The 11,029-nt window shown below is 49.4% G+C and overlaps 1 protein-coding gene across 2 annotated transcripts; it reads right to left on the bottom strand.

The window, feature by feature from the left end:
• Positions 1–2,145: 2,145 nt before the first annotated feature.
• Positions 2,146–7,337, bottom strand: LOC128418364 (zinc finger protein 428-like). 2 transcript variants are annotated; one of them, XM_053397965.1, is made up of 4 exons: positions 7,163–7,337; positions 6,608–6,721; positions 4,243–4,341; positions 2,146–3,520 (listed from the first exon to the last, which is right to left on the bottom strand). In XM_053397965.1, the coding sequence occupies exons 2-4, from the start codon at positions 6,693–6,695 to the stop codon at positions 2,955–2,957; spliced, it is 753 nt and encodes a 250-aa protein (XP_053253940.1). In that variant the 5' UTR covers positions 6,696–6,721; positions 7,163–7,337; the 3' UTR covers positions 2,146–2,954. The 2 variants fall into 2 exon arrangements, with proteins under 2 accessions (XP_053253940.1, XP_053253941.1); XM_053397966.1 differs by lacking the exon at positions 6,608–6,721 and having other exon boundaries at positions 7,163–7,336.
• Positions 7,338–11,029: the final 3,692 nt, after the last annotated feature.

Below are 11,029 nucleotides of genomic sequence, written 5' to 3'. Positions count from 1 at the left end.
TAGAGTTATGGGGCAAGCGCAGCCACCTCAATGAGGTCGCCTCCGATTCGTCTAAGACAGTCTATGGTGACGACCCTAGATTTCGTCGCTTTGTTGAAAAAGGGGGCTTATGCGCATGCTCTTTCCTGCTTTCGATCCCAGCCGCGAAGTGGAGGGCTGAGATGGCGGGGCGCATGCGCTGGCTTGATCAGCTGTGGCCAGCTCTGCGCTTTTAATAGCAAGCATAACGGGAAGATGTTCAGCAGGTGAAGCTTTGCCAAAAAGCTGCGGATAGGAAGGAAATCTTCACCGGCTGAAATTCTGCCTGGTTGTTCCTACTGCCGTGCCAAAGCCAGGGCAGCTCTACCATGCAACTTTCTCTTATTTTAGCCCCCGTTTTCCTTGTTTTCATTCACACACACACAGGGGGCGGACCGTGAGATCATGATGAGGGTTCTCATACTTTCCACAAATTGCATGATTGCTCGTTTCGGGAGGGAGTAGAAAAGTATTTAATAGTCGTCCTCATCATTATACCCCTTCTTACATGGTAAACAATTTCCAGAGGGGTTAGATGTGTTAGGACTGTTGGCATCAAAATCAACAAGTCTTGTGGTGCCTTGAAAGACCAACAAGTGTTTTTTATTGTGGCATGAGCTTCCAGGAGTCCACTTCCTAACAGAGGAGCTCTGCTGGATCAGGCAAATGGTCCATCGGAGCACAGCATCCTGTTCTCACTGTGGTCAACCACGTGGCTCTTCATGTAAGCCTGCAGCTAGCTGCTTGTTCTACCCAGCAATGGGTGAAACCAGAACATGTTTTATCATGAAGGCAGAACTGAGCAGATTTAAATCCGTTTTGGTTCACAATTAACAACACATTGTTTGCTTGTTCGTTAAAAACAATTGGAGGCAGCACCAAAGCAATGTTTTTAAAATAAAAACTAATATTGTAAGTGGCATTTTGTTTATCATACCTATTCTGAAAACTGAAGTTGCTGTCTAGAATAAGGAACTGGAATGATGGAAGTCTCATGAAAATCTGGGTAATCTGGAGAAACTAATCACTCTTGAGACAGCCTTGCAAACTTTCAAGGTATAGCTATAGAGCAGGGAGGAGGAAAGCCTACAACTCCCATCATCCCTAGCTATGCAAATTTACTTGTGAAATCCCACATACTGGCACTTGCTTGACAGGAAGTACCATATATAGGATATAGTATTTAAGGATGCACAGTAGTGAAGGGATATGCCACCCAACAGAGCTGCAAATATGTGCGTCTGAATTAACAGATCCTGACAGAAGGAAATGTTTGCCCAACAATTTCAGTGCTTTTTTGAAAACTTAAAAATAAAGGAGCGAGTTCATTCTGTATCAAGAGCTACCTGGGAACTATGCCAAAGCAACACAGCTATTTCCTAATATGTGCTTCAAGCGCATGAGACAAGCGTGTTCATCTTTCCTAACAGAGCTAAACCACCACACATATGGCAGAACGGTAGCTCCTAAGCTATACTACAGATCTATTTAGCTTCTCCCTCAACTGTCACCTGGCAGCAGCTATGCCATTAGGCTGCAGCAGATGGAATAAAGGGAATGAGGGCTCCTCCATCAGCTCTGCTGGGAGACCAGTTCCATTTGGCTCCTCTGTTCCAAAATCCAGCTATTTAACTTAAGAACTGGTGTGCGAGTTGAAATTGTTCCTCTTCTGTCCCATCTCTTTTCCTTTTTGTGTTCTGTCGCTTAGATTCCATGCATGGATGGTAGCATTTTTACTGGTGGCATGTAAACTTCCCTTCGCTTCTGTGTCTTCTCCCTGTACTTTTGGCTACTCCAAAAGCAGCTTTCAAACAGGAACTGGACGTTAAGGCTGCATGGTTCTCTAGTTGTTTCTCTAGCAGGGATTGGGGACCTCTAAATAGTGTTGGACTCCAATTCCCATCAGCCCCAGCCAGCATGGCCAATGGAAAGGGATGATTACAACTATCTTCGTCCCTGGCTATGCTTGCTGGGGCTGATGAGAGTTGCTATTCAGCCAACACCTGGAGGGTCAAAGAGCTCCCCTGCAACTGAAATAGCCCCTCATCCATCTCTGCAGCCAAATCCAGTGCCATTGGGCTTCCCCCATTCACGAAGAGAGAGATGGGCACAGTGAGAAGTCACACATACAGAATCACTTTTATTAAACTGACTCTCCCAGCTACTGCGAAGAGAGGTTGTTAATATTCATGATTGATGCTGAATGGATGCCGTCTCTAGAAGCCGCTCTCTTTAAAAAGCCAAACACACGCACACGCACACACAGAGACAGACGGAACACAGCTTCGGTTCAGCATGGACCACCCAGGTGCCAAAGATGGTGACAAGCGAGAGGATGGGCACCTAAATTGGGGAGGGGACTGTCTACACAGTAAGAGGGTGGGCAGCAGGGATGCAGGACCCTTGTGCACAGGACATGCCGTTCTAACCCAGCCCCTTCCTCCTCCCTCAACCTTGAGATAGGCCTGGAAGAAAATCTCTCCTGGTTCAATTGTTTAAAAATGAGCAACACGCCCAATACTGCTTAGTGCTTCCATTGCAAAAAGCCCATTGACATGGGCTCCCTTTGGGGAATAATTAGCTAGGACCTGCAGGCGCCAGACCCGTAGATAGCTCCTCTCTCTGGGGGCAGGGAGAAGGCAACAGCTCCCTTCCCTGCAGGTGGGCAGGGGGCTCCTGCGTTTGCTACACTTACTCTGAGGAGGCAGGGCATGCAGGAGGGATTGCTCCGAAGCAACCGCGTACCCTCCCAATTCTCCTCCCCTCCTGCTAAATTCATTTTAGAAAAATAGAATGAAACTAAAAGAGGACCTCAAAAAATAAAAAAATGAAGGAGGCTTCACTTCTCTCCCAGAGTCCTGGCCAGACAGATCCCTCGGCAGGCGCCACTGATTAGATTAGGGAGTGGGATTGGGGAGGGGTAGAAAAGATGTGCTCTACAGCTCTCCTCGGGCATGGAGCATGTAGTGCTCGTGAAGTTCTGACACCAAGCCAAACTCCCCCGGGCACTCGGTGCAGTGGTACGGTCCGTCGGCCCCATCTATGTCCTGGTCCCCATTGGCCTCCCTCTGGGTGGGGGAGGGGGTGAGCTTGTTATGGGGAGCGGGCGGGGGGCTCCAGCACCAGCCGTGTTCGCAGCGATGACCCTCCAGGGTGGCCGGGGAGGCAAAGCCCAGGCCGCACTCGGCACATATGTAGTGAAAAACTCGGGCCCGGCCAGAGTTGGGGGCTGCTCGCCCTTCCTGGTTGTTGGGGTTACTAGGCAGGATCAGAGGCGGTGGCTGTTTGGAGGAAGAGGAGCCGCTGTGTGGCCGCTTGCGCCCCTCGTGGTAGCTGCGGTGCACCTTCAGGGCGCGCGAAGTGCCGAAGCCACGGCCGCATTCGGGGCATTCATGCCACTCAGGGCTGGGAGCCAGCGAAGAGCTCAGCTGATCCTGCCCAGCCTCTCCGCCATCGTCCACCGGCTCCCCAACTGTCGCCTGCGGCTCTTTGCTCCGGGGGCCTAATAAAAGAGGCAGAGGAAGGGGGGAAATGCAGTGAGGTACAAACAGCAACACCACCTCCAGGTTTGGGAGTTACAGCAAGTTCTTCCCATCTGCCTAATATTTATTTTATTTTTTTGCATATCAGCTACTGTCGTTCAAAGCGGGTGGGGGAAGTCAAATCCTGGAGCTGGGGAAGTTCTGGGGCTCAAAGCCAGCCTGAAAGCCACACCCTGTAATCCAGAAATTCTGCTAACTCCTCTAAAATGTGCAAGGATGGCAAGGGCTACAGTTAGCGGTATTGGAAGTGCACTCCTGAAATGCTCAGAGGTGCTTTCTTCATGACTAGAATCATAGAAACATAGAGTTGGAAGAGACCACAAGGGCCATCGAGTCCAACCCCCTGCCAAGCAGGAAACACCATCAGAGCACTCCTGACATATGGTTGTCAAGCCTCTGCTTAAAGACCTCCAAAGAAGGAGACTCCACCACACTCCTTGGCAGCAAATTCCACTGTCGAACAGCTCTGACTGTCAGGAAGTTCTTCCTAATGTTTAGGTGGAAGAACTAGCATGAGGCTGATGAGCTGAATCCCTGGCACTGTGAACAGGTGGCTAAATCCAGACTCAAATTGAGCCCCAGCTCCAACACAAAACCCCCCTTTAACAATCTAGTTCAGTCATTTTGCTACACAGCACAGGGAAAGTTTGCTTTGTAATATGACGTTTTCATGTCCTTGTACCTGGAAGGCTTTGGGCTGATGGGGTAGGGGGGCTGCTGTCTCCGGAAGATACAGATGTAGCTTCAGATTCATCCTCTTCCTCGTGCATGGTGGAGACACCTAGAAGAATCACAGTCCATAACTGGCAGAACCTCAGACAGCTCTAGGCTAGTTCATCAGAGGAGGAGGCTTGAATACAGATGCATTCAAAAGTAAGGACTCATCCCAAATATCCCAATGCATTAATGGTTTTCTATCTCCACCTTCCCTCCCCTTTCCACACACATAGCTCCACATCCCTCATGATTAACTACTCTTTTGAAACCTCAAATATGTTTCATGCACCTATTTATATAGATATAATGCACCTTTATCCACCAAAGGTCTCATTTGAAATGTTGTACCTTCAAAATATATTATTAAAAATGCAGCTCCTTTGTGTAACACATTACCCACCTTTACAATGAAGTAGGATATTGACCAAAATAAGTAAGTAGTCAAGATACTCAACACCCCTTGAATCAACTCTGGCTACACCCATGTCTATTTTGCAGGTGGCAAACTGAGGCTGAGACCATTTTGTGAGCTGAGATTTTAAGGCAGGGCTCCCCAGGACAAAAGACACTTCCAAGGCCATGTTCTCAACCTAAGGGACTAGATATTTGTTCCTCTTCTTCTTTTTAAAAATGGAAAGAATAAAGCCAAAACTGAGAATACTAAAATCTGTATCTAGTTCCCATTGTCACACTTTCCATGTGCTTGTGCAGAACTAAGAAAGACACACAACCTTGCCTGAACCCTCATTCCACTGAAAGGCTAGCCATCATAAATGAAAGCCCATCAAAAGGTCTCACAAGCGTTTTCCGCTCCTGAATGATGCTCAGGCTTGCACAAGTTTCCAGGAGAAAAATGTATATTCTGCAACTGCCTTTTTACAAGTTCTAGGTGTCTGAACTGGGTCCCTGACATAGGGTGGATGAGCAGACAGTGTGGCTCAACTGCTGTGTTTAGACTGGGAGAAGGGGGGAAGAGAGAGAGAGACCCAAATTCAAAACCCTCATCATCTGTGAAGCTTCATTCACTTACACCTTCTTTTGCAAGTTTGTTGTTGGATTATTGCATATATTTATTTCTTTTTTTAGCCCACCCTAAGCTCCATGGTAATATAATATGCCTAAATAATGAATCAAAATGATGATTTTGGTCAAAGAGAGCTCACAATGAACCAAGCAGATCATACATCTGTATGCTATAGAGGCTGGCCACAAACTGAGCACTGCCATGAACACATGCCAGCCATGCAGAAGAGATCACCATAAAGACAAGTATCTCCTCCTCAGTGCCTACTCCTGCTCCACAAATGTCACCTTTCAATTGGGAACTGGGATTTCAAGGCCAAGAGGTCTATAGACTGAGAGAATATAATATACAGAGATCCCATCTAGCCCAATATCCTGTTCTCACAATGGCCTACCACATGGCTATGGGAAACCAGGGAGAAGGATCCAAGCACAAGAGCTCTCTCCCCTTCCAAGGTTTCTTGCAAGTGGGATTGATATTACCTCTGACAGCCTTATACTCTGCCCCTTCTCCACGAACCCACTTGGTAGAAGGCTTTTCTTTCCCCCCACAGCCCCCCCCACGCCCCGCAGTCTGCTAAGAAGCTACTATTCTGCACTTTCCATGCTGCCTGCAAAAGAAGGCACCTCCTCTGCTCTACAGCCAGAATAGAGACACAAACCACTCCAGTAGACTACTAACAAAATACTAGTAGCTTCAATGGGTTTATTTAAACAGCTGTGCTACTCAGCTCTCGGGAGCCAATCCAAGAATAGCCCACTAACAACAGGTGGGGTGTGGATCATGCCTACTATGAAAACAAACCAATGCTTAGTACTCAGCAGTGCCATGGTTAGAGAGTGGGACAAATGTTCTTGTAAAAGTTCTGCAGCTGCCTGCACCCTTCCTTGTAGGATACCACCCCCTAGTGCCCTGCTGAAACAACTGCAGCCAGTGGAAAAGTTAACGGTAACACCAAACCCTATGCAGCCTAGCTCTACAGGATGCTAACATCCAGCCCTCTCATGCGAACGGAGACTTACTACTCTCAGGGCTTCCCTTGGATGTAAATCAATTGTTACTCTGCTTAGGTGGGCCAGCAGATCTGCAAGTTGACAGGAAAAGGGCACCTGGAAGAATTTTATTATGCTCCCAGTCCCCCTAGCGCAGTGGGTCTGGCTCCTACATACAAACCAAGGCTCCCTCTACCTGACCACACAGGCCTACTGGCAGGAGGGAGGGAAACTCAAGCACCCCCATGCCCTACCCTTCCACCCCCTCAAAGCAAACGGGCCTTCTCCCTCATGGCTCACTACACTTTGCTCACCGGTCGAAGTCCCCTCCTCCTCCTTCTCCTCCTCAAAGCCAATGTCCTCTGAGCTCCCAGCTTCCACATGCTTGGGTACTTCAGACATCACCCCTTAATGCCAGCAGCCCAAACCTGGAAGAGGAGCAGAACTAGTTATAAATGCCTGGCAGGGCATGGATGGAGGCACTGGGGGGCCTGGGGGATTTGCAGGGGGTGGGGGAGGGAGAGAGACCCCAGAGAGCATAGGAGGATGAGGGAAAGAGTGGGGGGCTCAAGGGGAGACTTCATCCCACAATGCACTGGGGCTGACACTGTATGGACTACTCCCATAATGCTCTGGGAGAGCAGAGGTCAGCCCCTCGCCCCAGGTATGGAACAGAGCTGAGTTCAGTCCCTATAATGCTCTGGGGCTCCATGGACCACAAGAGGAGCCCACAATCCCATGCTGCACTGCGACTGGAGGGGTGGGGGGTATTAAGGACCATGGGGGGAGGGCAGGCAAACAAATAAAAAATCTGCCCCTTTCCCATAATGCACCGGGCGCGCGCACACACGCACACACCCAACACTCACCGGTTCCTCCGGATTTGGGGAGGGGCAGCCCGGTCCCCTCTAGCCACAGGACCCTCGCTGCGCAAGCGCAGACAGGGAAAGCAGGCGGGGCCTGCCCGCTCAGCGCTCGTCTCCCCTTGCGCGTGCGCCGTTAGGGCCTCGACGGCGAAGGCGAAGCTATTTGCGATTCTGCTCTGCGCATGGGCGGGTGACGAAGAAGGGGCTCGGCGGCCAGCGCGCCGCGCATGCCCATCTGGCAGGTCGCGGCCTTGGGCGGCTTTCCGAGTCGTGTGGCCGCGCTTGCGCAAGAAAGGCAGCTGTCGCTCCGTGGGGAGGCCTTGCGCATGCGCTTAGGAATTAACCCATTCGATGCGGGGAAGGGGAAACAGGGAGAAATAAATAAATGTGGATTTTGCAGCGCATCCCTGAACGTGCTCACTCGGGTGCAAAGCCCCATTAAAGTCAATGGCCCATGCGCAATGTAGGATTACTTACATAGGACTAAGTGAACTTTCCTACTTGTCTTGGCGCAGCCTTACCCAGGCCTCCAGATGTGCGGTAAGGCTCCATACACCTGGACCCATTGACAGCAGGCAGGCTCCTCTACTGCACACTTTTCGGCGCCTGCCGAAAATATTCTTATTTAATAAAGCGTGCCCGGATGCTTAGAAAAATTGCACGAGTTTTCATTTGTTTTGGTCTAATTTTATTGTGGTTTTAAACCTGTACGGTTTTTAAATTATGGTTGCATTTGTTTGTGCGTGGTGATTTTATTGGTTTTGCTTTTTTGCAAACCGCCCCATCAGGTTTTATCTACAATCCCATCATCCGTGAGCTTTGGCCAACCGCCTGATGGGGCTGATGGGAGCTGTAGTCCCACAACAACTGGAGCGTGCGACAGCCAGGACTAGAATCATAGAATCATACGAGTTGGAAGAGACCACAAGGGCCATCGAGTCCAACCCCCTGCCAAGTTTAATGTTTTGCAACTGCGAAGAATACCAGTGAGGTCACAGGCCCTAAGGACCATCTCCTTCCTTCCCCACCTCCAAGGTTGTTCGCTCTATTCATCACTACTGCAATCACTTTGCGTAATAGAGATGCCTGCCTACCCTCATTTGTAAGGATACTTTCCTTTCAACGTTGCTTTCCTCCCCTGTGATAGGAATTTTATGGTCTTAGATATATGGTAATGTTCATAAGTGTACCAACCAAGCACATACATAGATCAGCACAGGAAGGCCAACCTGGAACCATTTTGATTCCTAAACTGAGCAAATGTTTTCTCTGCAAGATCAAACTGGAAAAGCCTCCCCATTGTCTTTTCCTTCATAAATAGGGTATGTCTGTGTTTGAATAGGGTGTGAGCCTGTGACATGGCCCAGGAACTAAGTATTTATCACTACAAAAGAATGGCCAGGCTCCCCAGGCAATCCAATCAAGTAACCTGCCAGACAGGATATAAACAAGGACAGGAGAAAAACAACATTCAAATTTTCTGTTTTAGACCTCCTTTTTTGTGATGTAGGTGTGATGTATCTGAGGGGTGGTCTTAGGTTACACCCCTTCTGTGATGTATGTATGATGTTTCTTGGGGTGGTCTTCATCTACAGGGTGGCAATTTCTTTATAAGGCCTTGCACACCATTTCTTTATAAGGTCTTGCACACCATTTTTCTGGGTCCCTCCTCTCTCCTGCAGGTGAGAGGAGCACCCTGTTGCAACAGATCAATAAAGGCCAAGTCTACAGGCTGCTGTTTTGCTCCAAGTTATCCTGGTTGGTGTCTTTGTTTTTTGTCCAAGGGAGCCCTCGGATTTTTCCGTTAACACCCCTTAACATCTGGAGGGGCCACAGGTTTTCCCCATCCCTGATCCCAACCATCCTGCGTTTTCTCCGCCCAGCTGACAACGGAATGGCACAGAGGTGTTGACCACATTGGGCAAAAGATCCCTGCATTGCAAGCTCCCCTTGAGACGACCATGCTGTAAGTTCTAGACTCCCTCCATGCAGACTGAAAGTGAAAATACGTGAATAAATCATATTTCTTAAAACTACGACAGCCTCCGCTGCATCTTCAGTTCTCCGAAGGAGCACAGACCCCTGGAACCACCTGGGAACCACTCGGCAGAGAGTGCGGGTGGCGCCCAGCTTTTTTAACGGTATGAAACTCGGGAGTCCTCGAGGCTGCATCTAGCAACAATTCGAAGGATGAGAAACCTGCAGCCTTCCAGATGTTATTAGACCTACAACTTCCATCAGCCCCAACTAGCATTGACAACAGCCAGGGGCGATGGGAGTTGTAGTTGCAACGTCTGCATGAGAGGGAGGAAAGCAATGTAGAAAGGAAAGGGGGTGGGAGGCGGGGGCCTGTCATTCTCAGCTCCCCAGAGTTGCTGTGAAGCCACCTCTATTATACAAAGTAATTGCCACTGGTGGTTGTGGTGTCCATATTGGCAGAGGGAAATGGGAGTTGGAGATCAACAGAAAGCCACAGATCGCCTCCATCACCTGTTTATTGCTCTCCCAGCCGGTTATATTTGTCAAAAGCACAGGAAAAGGAGCCCCTCTCTGGGAACAGGGTTTTGGTCTCTTTTGCTAGAGGTTTGCAATGGGGGTGCTCAGTGAGACGCTCTCCTGCCTGGGTTTTGCGGGCAAAAATCGAGATAGTAAGGGACTCATGGTGGGTTAGAAAACAGGCAGACAGCAGCCACGAGAGGGAGCTCGTGTATTAAGCCAGCTGCATGAGAAATCCAGCCTTGGGCGGGGGGAAGCGCGGCTGCATGGCGCTGCTTTTACGCTTCAAGGGAGGCAGCGCGCACCAGTGGTAAGCGCGTTGGGGCTTGCAATAGGCAGGTGCGTGGCCTGGGGCGGGGGTTGTGCCTTAAATGGGACCTTAATTATTATGGATCTACTCTGAGGCAAGCGTAGTGGGATGCCACCCGCTGTCCCGACGACGTTTATTGAAACATTCATTCAGGGAGACTATATATTATAATAGGACATCGTTTTCCAGTGCATTTTTCTCATAGCACCCCTTATCGCAAAAAAAAGTCTGATCTGTTGGAGGGAAGCGACTTCGCTTCTCAGGAGCACTAAATCCACTGTAGTTCTTCGCCTGGAGTTTGCCGTTATGTGACTGAATCCAGCCCGTGAAATAGCAGCAAAATACCTCCTAAAGTAAACAGACGCAATTTCCCGCTGCCCCTTTAAAATAACAGGGAAGTGGGGAGAGAGAGCGGTTAGAATGAGGGTGATGTCATCTTCCTGGAGGGTCACGTGGGGCTGCTGATTGCTACTGAATGAAGTCAGATTTATTTTTATTTTATCCCCCCGCCCGCCCCCAGCGGAGGAACGGAATGCAATCCACCTATGGGAGCTTTCCGCTTGGGCTGCTGCGGTCAGGGCTCATGCAACGTCTCACTGGAGCGAGTCCTCTGGGCGGAGGGAAGGTTTTGCAGGACTGCGCAGAGTTCCAGCCGGCTGCTAGATGGTGGGGAAGGTGATCCAGTGATGGACCGGGAGGAGCTAGATCAGGCACAGGGAGCCTCTCCCACCAGCTGGCATGGCCAATGCTGATCTGCGGTGATGGTACCAGCAGTTCCAACATCATTTAGGGTCACAGAGCCTGAGCTAGAGCTTGTTCCCTGATCTGGGAGGGCAGCACCCACATGCTCTGACACGTCGAGCGATACTTTCAATTTTTCCCCCATTACGTTTTATTAAGTTTTAACATTTTTAACATATACAATCGAAAGAGAATTTCGTCTTTTCTCTTATTTTTAGCAACTTTCCATCCCTATTTTCCATGGAGTTGCGCTCTCTCCCCTGCTGCCTTGGTTAGCGCAAATACAACATTTATTGTTTATACCCCACCCGTCTGGCTAGGTA

Source organism: Podarcis raffonei, chromosome 8, assembly GCF_027172205.1.
Source record: "Podarcis raffonei isolate rPodRaf1 chromosome 8, rPodRaf1.pri, whole genome shotgun sequence".
Taxonomy (NCBI): Eukaryota; Metazoa; Chordata; class Lepidosauria; order Squamata; family Lacertidae; genus Podarcis; species Podarcis raffonei.
This window is presented reverse-complemented; position numbering and strand designations above follow the sequence as displayed.

Excerpts from the sequence above, each read along its gene's own strand:
- LOC128418364 (XM_053397965.1), bottom strand. The coding sequence starts at position 6,695 with ATGTCTGAAGTACCCAAGCATGTGGAAGCTGGGAGCTCAGAGGACATT. Across the intron at positions 4,342-6,607 it reads GGAGGAGGGGACTTCGACCG|GTGTCTCCACCATGCACGAG; the intron begins GTGAGCAAAGTG and ends TGATTCTTCTAG. Across the intron at positions 3,521-4,242 it reads ATCAGCCCAAAGCCTTCCAG|GCCCCCGGAGCAAAGAGCCG; the intron begins GTACAAGGACAT and ends CTCTTTTATTAG.